Source organism: Myotis yumanensis, unplaced genomic scaffold (genome assembly GCF_028538775.1).
Source record: "Myotis yumanensis isolate MYYU_CA2020_CCGP unplaced genomic scaffold, mMyoYum1.0.hap1 SCAF_430, whole genome shotgun sequence".
NCBI lineage: Eukaryota > Metazoa > Chordata > Mammalia > Chiroptera > Vespertilionidae > Myotis > Myotis yumanensis.
In genome coordinates this window covers 1-15,613 of record NW_027224181.1, presented here as the reverse complement: position 1 = coordinate 15,613, position 15,613 = coordinate 1, and the positions used below count along the sequence as shown (strand labels likewise).

The 15,613-nt window shown below is 50.6% G+C and overlaps 1 protein-coding gene across 1 annotated transcript; it reads right to left on the bottom strand.

The window, feature by feature from the left end:
• Positions 1-11,956: 11,956 nt before the first annotated feature.
• On the bottom strand, positions 11,957-13,952 carry LOC139001343 (pleckstrin homology domain-containing family O member 1-like). The gene is made up of 2 exons (XM_070403022.1): positions 13,864-13,952; positions 11,957-12,782 (listed from the first exon to the last, which is right to left on the bottom strand). Exons 1-2 carry the CDS (start codon positions 13,870-13,872, stop codon positions 12,078-12,080), a joined length of 714 nt encoding a protein of 237 aa, XP_070259123.1. The 5' UTR covers positions 13,873-13,952; the 3' UTR covers positions 11,957-12,077.
• Between the last annotated feature and the right edge of the window lie 1,661 nt (positions 13,953-15,613).

Genomic DNA, 15,613 nt, shown 5'->3' with positions numbered 1-15,613 from the left:
ACACATATTTTTAAAGTTTAAAATAAAATTTTCATAATAAATCAAAACAAATAGAAATTAATAGTTTTTTAGCGTATGATATTTTTCAAAACACTTGTACTCGCATTTTCAAGATCGCTATCACAAGAATAATTGGACAACTTGTCTTCACAAAACTCATCATCACTATAGTCTGAATGCTGCGACATTCTAGGTTAAAGCAAATAAAAATAATACTAACTGAAAATAGCGGTACTCCGATAGATATCTGATATAAAAAAATAATTATTATGCGAACACTTTGCGGAACGATTTTATTTTATTTGGTTAAAAAATTCTATATGAATGTCTTTATCACAATATATTTAAATATTTAAACACGTAATAATATTCACAAAACTCAAAACTAAAGACGTCCGGACACAAGAAGTATTTCTCAATAACTATTCTCTTTGCATGGTGAGATATCCAGGGATATCGGTTATAAAATGAGAAAACAATACATTGGTACCCTAACGGTATTGTACTCGACCAGCGCCATAAAGTGTTCTCTACTTACAAGGGATTTTTATGATACCTATTACCCCAATGGGTATGAAACGGTTCGCATATGCAGATAGGTATCTTTGTGAACGGCAAACAAACAAATATTTGGTAATACGCAGTTACAATCGGCCTGAGTTTACACGTTTCCCGCACTCCACCGCAAATCTATATGAACCGAGTTAAGACGGCTCCCGCGGAGTACGCGCAATTCACGCGAGCCGACTTAACTCGTTTCCCGCAATCCAAGTGATAAAAAAAAAAAAAAAAAAAGAGGACATCCCAGTGCTGAGTGGGGAAGAGAAGCGGGAGAGAGGTCAACAGGAGACTATGCAGACTATTCCATGAGGGCCCGGCAGAGGAGAGACAAAGAAATGGTCAGGTTCTAGATATACTTTTAAGGGAGAACCAAGGAGACTGGCTGATGGGTTAGATATTGGGGAGGGCGAGAGGAAGAAAGGTGTGTCCGTTGGGTCCTCTGGGAAGCAGGTGGTGAGGAGTGAGGCGTGTGAGAGGTATAAGAGGGGGTAACGTCTATGAAAGGAAAGGGGAGAGGAAGCAGGAATGGGCAGGGAGAGCCTCAGCTTGAAATGCAGGTACCGTCTTGGGCAAACCATTGGGAAACTCCAGAGCAAAGAAGTCTCATGAGAAGAGTTCCTTTTGGGCAGAAATACCCAGGCCCTCCTGACCCCTCACTCTGCTCTCAGTCATTGGCTGAGAAACGGAGACAGTCCTGAAGGTGCTACCAGCTGGAGGCTGACAGCTCCCTGCAGTTCTTGCAGCTGATGAGCAAGTTCTTTCTTGAAGACAGACCAAGTAGGGCACCTCCCTGACTGCTATAGCCACCCCTGTACCTAGAGTAGATCCACTATGTGAATCCTCTTCTCCATACACGTGTGAGGGGTAACGCCTCCAGGATTCCAGTGTCTCTCTCTGTTGGGCCTTAGGTCCAGAAATTACCACAGGCTGTGCTGTGCTTGGTCTTGGCTGCACCTGGTAACCATTACCTGCTCCATTACCTGCTCTAAATTCCACTCTCCCCTCTGCTAGAGATGATTCCACTGTCATCTCTGGCTGGTCCTAATGGCTTACCTGGTGGTGTGACCCAAACCCTTATTCTTTCTTCTTTTTTTTTTCCTGCAAAAAGCTTTATTGTTTCATTTGGTCCAGTGCATGGGAGAGGGCTCCAGGTGGTTAAAGGAATGGCCGGGGCTCCGGGGAGAGGCGCAGGGAAAGCCAGGCCCCAGGGGAGGCAGAGGGCCCCTCGCCGGCCTCCGGGCTCCAGAGGCTCCCGGTGGAGCTGGAGGGGGAGCCTTGGGCAGAGACACTGGCCCGGCCCAGCCCGGGGCGCAGGTGGCGGAGGGGAGGCAGGTGGGGCCCGTCTTCTTGATGAGCTTCGCCTCCTCCCCGGAAGCGGTTCTGCAGGAGTCAGAGCGGAGGGTCTGCGGGGAGCACGCGGGGCCCGCAGGCCCAGAAGGGCCGGGCTCAGCTCCTCTCCGAGGCCGGGCGGCTCGCAGGGCCCTGAGTCGTGCCCGCTCCTCTCGGGGCGGCGGCAGCTCGTCCTGGAAGAGAAGGCGCCACCGCGCTGGTTTCACAGCTTCAAGGCGCTGGGCGCCCTCGTGCTTCTCCACCAACTCGAGGGAGAAGCGGCCCCCGCCCTCCGGAGCCACCTCGTCCGGAGAGGTAGGTGCGGGCGCAGGTGCGGGCTGGCCGGGCGTCCACGGCAGCCTCCAGCCGGTGGAGTAATTCTGATGAATTTGGGAGCTCGTGGCTGTTCGGCAATAGGAGTGAAGGTGTGTTGTTCGGCAATAGGAGTGAAGGTAGAAAAAAACAGTGTGCTGGCTGGTCTCGGAGGTGGTTCCGAAGGTGGTTCTGACCGGAAAAGACAAGGGTGGTCGGAGGCAGGAAGAAGGGGCGTCCCTGGGTCTGTTCGTCCAACACTGTTGAAACAAGAGACAGACCGGGACCACCAAGGCACTGTCCAAACCCTTACTCTTGAGGAGCTCTGACCCCTGAGAACCCCACCCATTCCAGGCTGGGGCGCGCTTGCCATTCACGTCACAATTGGGCAACAGAGTGCCAAGAGGTGGCCAAATGAACGACCCGAGTTCCACACATATCCCTGCCCTATTGTGTAGCAATTCTACCTCCTTTTGCTGACCAGGCTCAGTGTCCCTGCCTCAGGCCCTCCTCACAGTGGGAAGCTTGCATGTCATGCCGTCCATGGGCTGGAGCAGTATCCTAGGTGTGGAACATGGTGTCTCCAGAACTGAGAGGTCCAGCAGACATCGTGTTTACTTCTCTGTGGATGCAGCAATTTGTCTTTCCTTTGGGGGGATGTCCTAGCACACCCCTGGCCACTGGACCCAACAATCTTTACTGAAGGAGCAGCTCCCTGAATCTTCATAGAGTTTTTATCCCACCTTCTTGAGTGCATGTGTCTTACCAAGGCTTCCAGATGCTGGTGTCACCTCTTGCTCTTTCTCCCCAATCAGTATAATGTCGTCGATGCAATGGGTCACAGTGATGTTCTGTGGGATGTCCAGATGGTTTAAATCAGTGGTCGCCAACCTTCCGGACCTCACGGATCACCAGTGGTCCGCGGACCAGTGGTTGGTGACCGCTGGTCTAAATCTTTTCTGAATGTATCATGACGTAGATTGGGAGAGTTACTGGAGCCTGGGGAAAAGCTGTTCACGTGAATGCTGTTTCTAGAGCAGGGGTCCTCAAACTACGGCCCGCGGGCCACATGCAAATACAAATATTGTATTTGTTCCCGTTTTGTTTTTTTACTTCAAAATAAGATGTGTGCAGTGTGCATAGGAATTTGTTCATAGTTTTTTTTTAAACTATAGTCCGGCCCTCCAACGGTCTGAGGGACAGTGAACTGGCCCCCTGTTTAAAAAGTTTGAGGACCCCTGTTCTAGAGCCTCTTTTCTGACTGGAGTAAAGAAGAATTCATTGGCCACATGTCGTGTACAGTACTTTAAGTCATATCTATATGTTCTAGCAATGAGATCACCTCTCACTGAGCTGACAATAACCAGCAGTCCTTCTCCAGGATCCATCTGTTTTCTGCAGGGGCCACACTGGTGAATTAAACAGACGAATGATAGAGTCCACTATCCCTGCATCCTTGAGATCTTTAGGGGTGGCGTTGATTTCTGTCTTCCCTCCAAAATAGGATATCATCTTTTTATTTACCATCTTGTCTGGGAGTTAGGGGAGTGGAGAGAGAGGCACAATTTCATAGGCGTCGAGATGACCTTCCCTACTTGCTAGCTCTTACCACATAAACCAATGACCCAATGTGGGGCCTTTCCGAACTGCGAAATATATTATATATCCCAGTTACACATTCAGGGGCTGGGGCAGTGACTACCAGGTGGGGCCATGGACCCAGTGGATCTCCTTTAAGATGGATTACAGCTAAGACTCCATTTTGACCTGGCTTATATCTTATATCCCATCCTAATGGGGGTCCACAGTGACATTTCAGGTCTCTGAACTCAGTGTCATTTCAGATCCAGTGTCCTGCTGGATGTTCCCCTCCCCTAGTTTACAGTCACCCAAGTAAATGGCTGTGAGTCCCCTTGGGAGAAAGACTGGTGGGATTAATACCGTATATACTTGGTGAGGTAGTGCAGGGTCCTTCCTTCGGGGACTCAGCCACTGTTTTACTCAATATATTTTAGATCTGAAAACAATCTCAGGTCTAGAACTGGGCAAGGGATCATGAGTTTTTAAAAAGTGTTAAAATATTTTATTTTTAACTGGTAAAAAACACACAAAATTGATCACCTATAACCATTTTTAAATGCACAGTTCAGTAGTATTAAGTATATTCACAATGTTGTGTATCCCAGCTCCAGAAATTTTTATGAATTTCACTACTTTAAATATATAAGTGGAAATATACAGTATTTGTCTTTTTGTGACTGGCCTACTTCCCCTAGCATAATGTCTACAAGGTTCATTCATCTGTAGTATATAACAGGATCTCCTACCTTTTTAAGGCTGAATAATATTTCATTGTATATGTTCCACATTTTGTTAATACATTCATCCTTTATTGGATACTGGAGTTCTTCCACTTTTGATCCATTGTGGATAATGCTGCTATGAACATGGGTGTGCAAATATCTCTTCAAGATCCTGCTTTCAATTCTTTTGGAAATATGCCAGGAGTGGGATTACTGCATCATGTGATAATTCTGCTTTTATAAGTAGCTGCCATATTGTTTTTTTAAAGTGGCTGCACCATTTTACATTCCCACGAACAGTACACAAGGATTCCAATTTCTCCACATCAAGGAATATAATCAAGTGCTCAGCCTCCTACTCATCCAGTCTTGCATTCTTTTGATTATATATCAAACTATACTCTCATGTGCTGCCCATTGATTTTATTCCTCGGGACACTGTGTTCTATTAACCAGCTCAAATCTCTGTGGGTCAGGCTCCCTTGGCTGGCCCTTCAACCAGGCTGGTCATTAAGATAATTGTGACTCTTAGCTCCTATGATTGCTGCCTTCCCTCTGTTGATGGTGATGATTGCTCTGAACAATTCTAGCTCTGTGATTAGCTCTCCTACCTTCATCCCTGGCTTGAAGAGGTGAGCCACCTCTGAACTTAGTGATTTTGTTATTGATTTCAGAGAGAAAGGTGGGGGGGGGGGGGAGGGAGAGAGAGAAATATCAATGATGAGAGAGAATCATTGATTGGCTGCCACCTGCACAGCCTCACTGGGGATCAAACCTGCAACCTGGGCATGTGCCCTGACTGGGTATCTACTGTGACCTCCTGGTTCATAGGTAGATGCTCAGCCACTGAGCCACTCCAGTCTGGCACCCCTGTCACTTTTTAGGGAGGAGCCTTTGCATTGTCTTTCCTGGGGGCAGGTGGTGCTAGCTCTTCATGGGGAAGGGGAGCCATCTTTGTATGGGAAACTAAAATCTTCAGGGACACCCACAATCCAAGGTTGCCAGATGTCCCATGCCATGCATTAGGGTTCCAGTCTAGGTTTTCTCAACCAATGCCTTGGCATAACAGATCAAACTTGGCTGAAGGTCCCAGCTACCTGCCTCAGGTGACAGTCTTTGAAGCTCTGCAACTGTATTAATTTCTGAGTTGGATCTTCATCATTTACTGCTTTCCTACTGCAGGAGCTAAGGACCTCTTTGTAAGCTCCCAAATAAGTCTCTGGCTTTCACACTCAGTTTCAGTTGTTTGGTAAATTGTCTGGTAACTGCTTTTCCTTATCTCTCTGTAAAATGCCAATGCAGTTTAGCAGCAATCAGCCAATTCCATTGTCCTTGAATGAGTTGTTCCCCTGTACTTTCCAAATGCCTGAATAATTTCACTGGCCAGGGTGGTCCTCTCCATCAGCTCATTCTCCTAAGTTACCGCCTGGTGAAAACGTTTTTGGCTGGGGACCATTTCTATGTCTATTATTTTTCCTTCCGAGTTTGTAAATTGAATGGTTCCTTCTTTAGTTCCTTTCTCTTGCAGCACCTTATCCTTTACAGCTAAGAAAAACTTATTGGTACTTTCAACATTCCGCCTGGAAATCTCCTTGACCACCTCCAACAAGTTCATTAGATACTTTTTCTATTTTCCAAGTACCACAGGTAATGGTTTCATTCCCCCACTATGTATATAACACAGAGACTCTTTCTCCAACAATTTCCTCCCTCCAGCCTCTACTAATAGTCTCCTTGCTGCCTGCTGCCTGGTCCCAATGCCCATGTCACATGCTTTAGGTTTTAATTATGGCAGTTTCCCATTTCCATGTACCAATGGTGGTTTATTCATGTCTCACAATTCTGTGGATTCATTGGATGGCTGGTCGTCTTGTCTTGTCTGTTGTGCTGCATGCAACTTGTGTTTGCCTGGAGGCTTGGATGTTGGGGTAGTTCCGTGTGGTTTCAGGGCCTCTTTCCCCTCGTGGACTCACATCCTCAAGGATGTCAGTTCAGGCTCTTACATGCAGCTGGATTTTAAGCTGGTCAGCGAGGAAACTGCAGGGCCTCTTAGGGCCTAAGCTCCAGAACTTTGGCAATGGCCTATTCTATTGGTCAAAGCAAGTCCAGTTTCAAACGGTGGTTGGAGAAATAGCAATGCCTTTCAAGTGGAAGGAGCAGTGAACTCACATTGGAAAAGAGCATGCAGGGAGGTTGATTCATTGGGGACCATGATTTAAGGGTCCACCTTACTGTGTTAAGTTGAAGATGCTAAATACCCAGGTAGAGATGTCAAATAGACACGTGGCTGTGACTTGATCCCAGAGTGGGGTTCAGGCCAAGGAAGTAAGTTTGGGAGTCGTCAACATATAGACGTAATGCTTATGTGGATCTTCCTGCCCTCCAGGTTCCCGATTCCTACATAAGTCTGGACTGTAGACGAGGCCGAGTGCTTGCGGCCCGCTGCAGCCAGAGCTGGGTGGAGGCTGGGGGAAGAAGAACGTCATGTTCTTACGGTGGCTCCGCTTCCCCATTTGGGCATGGAGCATTCCACCAGCCCTCTCCCCTGCCTCCCATCTCCATACAGCCACAAACCTAGGGATGAGATGCACGTGGAAGACATAGGACGGGAAACCATTCCGCTGCCTGTTTCGCCACCTAACAAGGAAACGCAGAAAAACGGACTCCAAGGCACATGGCCCGATTTCACTTTCTTTCCGTTGTGTTGCATTTGCTGCTGGGTAGGATAGCTTTGCAAAAGCAACCAGATTCCCATTGCTACCAGTTCCAACCGTTTCCTCTCACTACGAGACAGTTATCTGAGCACCACCCCAAAGTGTCTGACAGTACTTTGTTACCCAAACCTGATCACCCCTAGTTTACATTTTTCTGTATTTCTTGGGAGGAAGGGGTCATTTGCTGTCATGGTTTTAATATCTGGAAGAAGGAAAAGCAGGAATGAGGTTGAATCTAGTATTTCTGAAAGAAGGGTGATTTCAGAACTCTTCCAAACCAGCAGGAAAGACAGGGGAGATAGCCCCAACTTGTCCAAAGAAAGAAGCAAAGAGGAGGAAGGACTAGGAGTTGGAGACTGATGCAGATCAAGAGTTCTAGTCTTTATGAAAATGGAAAGTGTCTGTCCCTCGTTTTTGTAGCTGCACCAATCTTTACCCTCCTAATAGCCCAGGAAGAGCTGGGAGTCTGTATTCCCCAAGAGTTCCCCAACCTTAACACAGCTCTCCCACACTTACTAATTCTCCAAGATCCTATTTTTAAACTGGTCCTGCTAATTTTTGCATTCTCTCCGTGCAGGCAAGGAAACCCAGGGTTGGGCTGGGGTTGGGTTCGGCATGTGCAGGAGTTTCTGGCTCCATCTCTCCATCCCTGGTTGAGCTGGGTTGCACTAATTGACCTCGAGGGTCTCCGCTGTGCTAAGTTGGGTGTTTGTTAGATCTCGTTAAGCTTGTAATTAGTGCAGAGAATCTAGGTCAGAGGGAACTGGTTGGAGTGATGGTCTCAAGGGGCAAAAATACAGGCAGGGAATAGCAAACAGGTTCCACATTCTGTGGGTGGGGTGAGCCAGGGACAGGGAAGGGTGGGACTGGTGTCATGCACTCAGACAGACAGACACATGCAGAAAGGCATTCAAATGTGTGTGTGTGTGTGTGTGTGTGTGTGTGGTGTGTTCCCTCCCGTATTTACTCGGGTTGCTTTCCAATCTCTCCATATATGGTGTGGCTCTAGACCGAGCTAGGGATTGGCTGCTGTTGTTGGGAGACCGGGAGGTAGGAAGAAAGCAGAGAAAGAAATGAACCAGGCAAAGGAAGGGGGTGAGAGGAGGGAGGCAGCTGGAGCCGAGACCTGAGGATGCAGAGTGGGGCTGGGTCTGCTTGCCTGTGAGGTTTAGGAAAAGGAGAGGGTCTTTGGGACTGGATTTTTTGGAGGGGGGTGGGGAGAATGAGGCAAAATTTACTGTTGGAGAGGGGCTGGAGAGGGGTCAGAGCTCTAGGCTTAGCACAGCATGGCTCCTAAAGGCTGGAGCAGGAGTTAGAGAAACTCGTTGGGCCTCCCCCGCCCCCCCTTCCTTTTCACCCTAAACAACCCATAACAATGCTGTGGACGTAGGGAAATCGCATGCAAATTGACTCATCAGTTTTCCAGAGCAACACCTCAGGCAGTCTTCCTGATGGAGCAAGGCCTGGACTGTTCCCCAGACCTGTATCTGTCCCCCCAACCACCTCCTTAACAATTTAAAGAGGAAGGACAAGGAAATGCCACTGCAATCTGAAATGGCATGCAGTTCTTTACCTGTCTCTACCCCTCACCCCGCTTGAACTCTGTGTCCTGGATTTCCTCATCGCCCCATCCTAGGGCCTCCCCAAAGGTTTTCCCTTTTCCAGTTCAACTGTAAGAATAGAGGGTAACAAAGTTGTTGGGAGGAAGGGGGGTGGTGGGAGAAAGAATAAATATTCATCCTGAAAAATGTCTGCTGGCAACTGTGTAGTAAGCAAGTTGCCCACATCCCCGCCCCCACTCCATCTACCCATTTACCCCAGAATATGGTGACAGGAGGAAGTAAGGAAACCACTGCAGGCAAAGACATTGGAGTGAGGAAGGAGAGGTGCTGGGTGTGTGTGTGTGGGGGGGTGTGGGGGGCCTAGAGTGACAGCATTATCGTCCCCAGTCAGAGTGCCCATGCTCTCTCCTTGTTAACAGAAGTCATGGCAGCACCACCATCAGGGTACACCTGAAGCTATTTTTCTAGCGGGAAGCTTGGCTTTGTGCTCAGCCCTGAAATTCTTTCTGCCTCTGGCCTTCAGCACAGTTCCTGGCACTCTCTCGCCTTGAAGAAGGGGGGGCTCTGGGCAGAGCCTGTGGACTGGATCAGTTCCCGGACTAGAACAAAGTGACAGTGATTAACCCCTGCCCTAGGCCGCATTCCAGTCTACTCCCGCCACCTGAGCTGCTCTTCGTAGCCCACTGAGTCACCCCGATAGCAGCAGCTGCCGCAGCCACAGCTGCCCCTTACCGAGTGCCAGAGGCCATCTCTCAACGGCCAGGCATTTCCCATCGGTTGTCTTTACCATCCAACAATACCTCTCCGTTTGCAGATGAGAACACTGACTCTCAGAAAGCTTGCGCCCTGCCCAGAGCCTCATAACTAAAGTCAGAATTTGAACCCACATCTGTTTGGCTCCAAAATGGGGCTCACTTTGCCACCTTGTGACCTGGTTCTGGTGCCTGAAGACCCCAGGAGCTCAGTGCCCAGCTCTTGGCGGCCCGGGGTCCCCAGTCTTTCTTTTCTGCTTCCCCTCACCTGCCATTCTTCTTTCCAGTGTCTCCTCCATCCTCTAGCTCCCTTGGGAGCCACAGATAATTGACATGTTGGGATATACATGCCATTCTTGCTTACGTCTTTTTCTTCATTATGTGGGAGCGACAAAGGAGGAAAGAGGGGAAATAAAATTCATACAAAGATGGAGACTTATATAAAGAAAGTATCTTTTTCGTTGTTGTTAATCCTTACCTGAGGGTATTTTTTCCATTGATTTTGAGAGAGTGTGGGAGGGAGGGAGGGAGGGAGGGAGGGAGGGAGGGATAGAGGAACATCAACGTGGGGCACATCTATCGGTTGCCTCCTGCACCCACCCCAACTGGTGCTGGGGATTGAACCTGCAACCCAGGTACATGCCCTTGATGGAGAATTGAACTTGCAACCCTTTGGTGGCAGGTGCCCTAACCACTGAGCATGCCAGTCAGGGCAAAAGTATTTTAACCTAGATGTCCAATATTTGTGACAAGGGCCTGCTGTCCATGCTTAGAGTTTAGGAGAGTGACGCCTGCTTGGAGGACAAAGTCTGGAGACCCAGATTCCCTCACCTGCTGCCCCGGGAGACACTGGGGATGGCTTGTAGGTGGCACTCTGCTGCACTCCTCCCTACTGTAGGCATATGTTCCCAGGGAAGAGACTAGTGTAGAAAACCACAGGGCAGAGCCAGGGAAATCATGACTGTGAGCGGCAGGGACTAAAAGCAGAACTCTCTTCCTAGAGACTCCCCATCTTGCTTACACGGGTTGTGGGAGTGATAATTCCCGAGCAGAACGGGAATCGAAGGGTCTGTGTTTCATTCAAAGGCCTTACCTTCTTTCCCTCCTACCTTATCTTCCTGAATGTCAGTCGCATCGGGCAGCCTCATAGCCAGGATCTACCAGCCATTGTCCCCATTTTCGCCCCCTTCTCCCCTCCCACCCCTAGTGAAGCTCTCCATCTTGGCTCTTGTGAGATCTAGGGAAGCAGATCAAATGCCTTTCAACCCCTCATTTACTTGGTCCATGAGGCTCTGTCCTTCTTTCCAAAAATCGCTCATAGCTCGCCTTCACAATCCTCCTCTGGACCTAAACTCATTACTAAACCTGATCCGAGAAACTTCAGAGAAAAGAAGCAAACAAAGTGAAACGAGTTGTGGAGGACCTGCCTTAGGCCAGCATGCGAGGGAACTAGCCGGGAGGTGTGAGCATTGAGTTGTTTTTCTTAAGTTGGGGCTTGATGAGTGTCGGGCAGGAGGTTTAAGGAAGGAGGGGGAGGCTACAGGAAACCTAGCGTGGCCAAAAGAGGAACCTGGGCACATGTTCGGTTTTCCCCTTCATCCAACCTAGCTTGCATCACAAATCAGTTTCATTCTTAGTTTGGCTCTTCGATTGAGGTCAGCTGTCCCTGGTTCCTCTGTGCTAGGACCCTCTAGTCCAGTGGTTCTCAACCTTCTGGCCCTTTAAATACAGTTCCTCATGTTGTGACCCAACCATAAAATTATTTTCGTTGCTACTTCATAACTGTAATGTTGCTACTGTTATGAATCGTCATGTAAATATCTGATATGCAGGATGGTCTTAGGCGACCCCTGTGAAAGGGTCGTTCGACCGCCAAAGGGGTCGCAACCCACAGGTTGAGAACCGCTGCTCTAGTCAAATGACCAAACCCATCCCACCACCCACTGTATCTCTGAATCGGTGTTGGGAAGGGTTGTGGGAGAGGCAGGCAGGCAGCTCAGTCTCAGCCGGGGCTCGCTGGGAGTGAGAAGCCAGTGTCCGACAGGGAGGATTTTAATCCCCCGATCCTCTCGGGCCCGGGATAAGTTTCACTTCTCTGTGCGTGGACCGGTGGCTCTGGCTTCCACATCCCTGGAGCTAGGGCTGGGCAGCTAAAATTTCACCCTCAGATTGAAAACTTGGGACCCGCCCTCCAACTTAAAGCCTGTATGTGACCTTGGGAGCATATTCCCCACTGTCTCAGGGGTGGCGTGTGTGAAAGGGTCAGACTGCGCCTTTGCTACCCTCTCTCTCTTCATCTGGGCAAAGCTTCCTAATGCTGCCACAGGGGTCACCCCCTCCTCAAACCTGAGAGGGGGTACGGAAGGGAAGGGGGTTGGGAAGGGAGGGCTGCAGGAGGGTCGGGCATCAGCAAGAGCAACAAGTTTGATTGTGTTTTTGTTTTCTTTTTTTAACTGAGGTAAATAAAAAAGCTTTATCCTGCAACACTTGGAGATCAGAGTCTGTGCCCCCACCCTCCCAAGTTCCAGACCCTGTCCCCTTCCTTCACATGAGGCTCTTCCGGTACTGGCTGTGCTGGGCAGTCTGTCTGAGGTGGGCGTCGGGGGTCTGCAGGTCCATCTGTCTGTAGAGGTCCCTCAGCTCCCTGACCTCCTGCAGCACCCGCTTCGCCTGGCTCCAGTTCGAAGACGCCTCTCCCAGCAGCCGCTCCGTCTTCAGCAGCAGCTGCTCGGACTCAGAATCGGGAGGAGACCGAGGTGGGTCCTTGGCCTTTCGCTTCCCGTCTCCCAGTCCCTGAACCTCTGCCAGCAGCTCCTGAGTCTTCTCCAGTTTCCTTGCTACCAGGTCCTGGATCCGGGACAGCTGCCCCGGGTGTGGGGGGGCGAGGGGTGGGGGCTCCTCGGCCCGCAGCTGGAGGGTGCAGGCTGGGGCTGCGTCCCGCTGAGACAGGATCTCCTCCAAGGAGGCACAGCGGCCTTTCTCTGTGGGGGTCAACTTCTTAGGTGCCTGGGGGGTGTAGGTGGCCCCCTTGCCTGGCTTTTCCCAAGGTCGAGGGGGGCCGCCGGCCCGGTCGGAGGAGGGCGGGATCCGGTCTGAGTCCGCTCTTCGCCGGCTGCCTGCGAGCTGGGCCACCGACTTGTCCAGGTCGACCCGAAAGCTCTCAGCACAAGAGGTTGGTTCCTCAGGGGAGGGGTCTTCCTCCTGGATCAGGTCCAAGGTCAGCATCCCATCTGAGGTAGAGGTCGAAGCCTGGAGAGGGAGAGGCAGGGAGGGAGGGGTAAGCCATCGTCCGTGGGCATGGCAGGAGCGGCTGCCCGAGAGATGCAAGCTGTGCTCGCTCTCCTCCGCAGCAGCCTCCCCATGAGAGGCCCTCCCTCCCGGCTGAGCCCTCTGGCTGCTACTTTTATTCCTTTGACACTGAGCTGGACTCCGTCCTTTTACTTTTCTGTGGTGAAAAGTGGTTTCTCACGCTTGTTTCCCATGTTCCCCACTGTGCCAAGAGCTTCCTGCAGAGTGTCGTTCTCCTCTGTATCGTGGACTCCAGGCAGCGCGTTGGGTCCGACGCTCACAGGACGCCCCACACAGCACAGGACCTCCTCCTGGGAGCCACACCCCAGCCCCTCTGCTACTGGGAACTCAGAACCCCTTGCCTTCCACCCGAACGTGTCCTCCTGTTTCTAGAATTCTCTAACTGAGAAAGAAGTGCTAAGGGTATTCAGTGCCTCAGCTGCGTGGGTGCAAACGTGGTTTCCCACACAGCAGCCCCTCACGGCAGGCGATTACTGCCCCACTTTACGTGGGGAGACACGCAGCTTCCGGGAACCAGAGAGTGAGCTGATTTGCAAAGCTGGGTTCCCACCCGGGTCTGCCTGACTCCAGAGCCTAGCCTGCGTTCCTCCTACCTGACTGCCCCTCCTCCTGGACGCAGAGAGAAGCGCCACTTTGTATGTTACTGGCGGGGTGGGGGGGGGGGGGGGGGAGGGGGGGGCGCGGTTGTTGTTACTGTGATCCTTCCTCCTCTGAGCCTGCGGGACCTAACGCTGTTACCTGTCAGGACAGCTGGCCACCAGATAGTCGCTTATACTGCCTTTGTCACTTTCCCCCAGAGGATGATGAATTTATTGAGGACAAGGACTTAGAACTCATAGTAGGTGCTGAACAAATATTTTGAACTGGAGGAGTCAGGCAGGGGGGTGGGGTAGAGGGACTGCCCAACCTTTGACCTTGGTATCACAAATGCCTCCGGTGGGATCTCTGAGATACGGCCCTAGCTAAGATGGACTGACGCGGAATTGGCCCTTGGGCAATCTCCTTTCTACGTCTGACATACCACGGCCATGAGGTGTCCCCGAGTCGGCGGGCGGCGGGAGTGTTGGATTTTTGCCCTGTCTCGAGTGGGGTGGGCGAGATAGCTGTCCTCTTCAACCGTGACCTGAAGAGAAGCACTGTGAGGCTATGACTGCTCTTCAGAGAATCTGTCCCAACCCCGCACCCCCTGCAGCCTAAACATGCCTGGGCTTGGAAACAGACCTACCCATGAACTGCTTCTGAGCAGATCTAAGGGCAAGGTTTACTGGATAGGAAGGGGCTCCTCAAGCCAGCCCGAGGCTGGCCCCGGCCTCACAGAGCAGGGGAGGGGGAATTAGCTAAAAGACTTAGAGCAGGGGTCCTCAAGCTACGGCCCGCGGGCCACATGCAAATACAAATACTGTATTTGTTCCCGTTTTGTTTTTTTACTTCAAAATAAGATGTGTGCAGTGTGCATAGGAATTTGTTCATAGTTTTTTTTTAAACTATAGTCCGGCCCTCCAACGGTCTGAGGGACAGTGAACTTGCCCCCTGTTTAAATAGTTTGAGGACCCCTGACTTAGAGGGTAGAAAAAGGGTTTTCTAAAGGGAGCTGGTGAGGGAGCAAGTAAACGGGGGTCGCCATAACCTTCCCTCTTTCGTGAGCCCCAGCAGCTCCCCCTGCCAGCGCCCCTCTCCCCACAATGAGCCCCTGACCTCGTCCAAGATTCGGTTCTTGGCCCGGGTGATCGCAGCGTTGAGGGCATTGATCCATGATTCCTTCTCTTCTGGACTCACTGCCAGGAAGATCAGGTTGGGTGCCTGTGAGGGAAGATTCTTGTTTCAGCGAGGGTTTTAGAGGTGGTGTCTCACCTTGACAGTGAAGAAAGAAGAAATTATAGTCTCATTCTCTGAGACCCAACTCCTGGAAGGAGAGAGAGTCTGCTTCAGAGTCATCCGTAACTTAAAGAAACCAGCCTCTATCCCTGCAAAATGCCACAGCTTGCAAGCTGTTCTAGAAAGGACCAAAGAAGAGCTGAGAAGGGTCTTGGATATTAATGTGGAAATAATTCGAGGAGGTTTGCTAAAGGACAGTGCTAAAACGAAGGTTTTTAACTGTTTGAAGAAACAGAATGTGATAGGAATGGCTTCCCTCAGCCAGGAGACATTAGATTCAGAAATTCAACCACGTATCAGGATACAGGGAAAAGTGATTTTCTCCCAAGCAACGTGCGTGTGTGCCCGCATACGTGCGTATGCAAGGGAGAGGAGGAGGCAGAGAGAGAAAGAAATGACCTTTGTCTGAAGGCTGGCTTGCCTGGAGGGCAGGGAATGGCCATAATATTCTCAGGTTAAATAATAAAAGCTGGCAGGAGAGCAGTAATCCAGGGCTTCTGAGCCAGGAGGCTGAGGGAGAGATCCTGGAGGGGACAGGTGTTCTCCCCCCGCCTCCCCCCCCCCCCCCCCCCCCCCAGGGCCCTGACCTCATCCAAGATGCGATTCTTGGCCCTGGGCCAGAGTTGAGGGCAGGGTTGTAATGCGTCAAAGGTGTGGGAACCCTGACCTGGTCAGTGTTCCTATGGCCGTGGTGCAGGCAGAACATACCGTGTTACCGGGCTGTTTGGAGTGGGCAAGAGTGAACTTGCTATGATTCTTCTTGCTCCTGCTCTTGGATTTCCGGAGCTCTTCACACTTCTCATAGTCACTCAGGTCAAACACCTCCTGGATATTTTTCTCATCTTTCACCTAGGGGAGGGTTGGAGGTGAGGTGAGGAAGATAAAATTACTTAGTC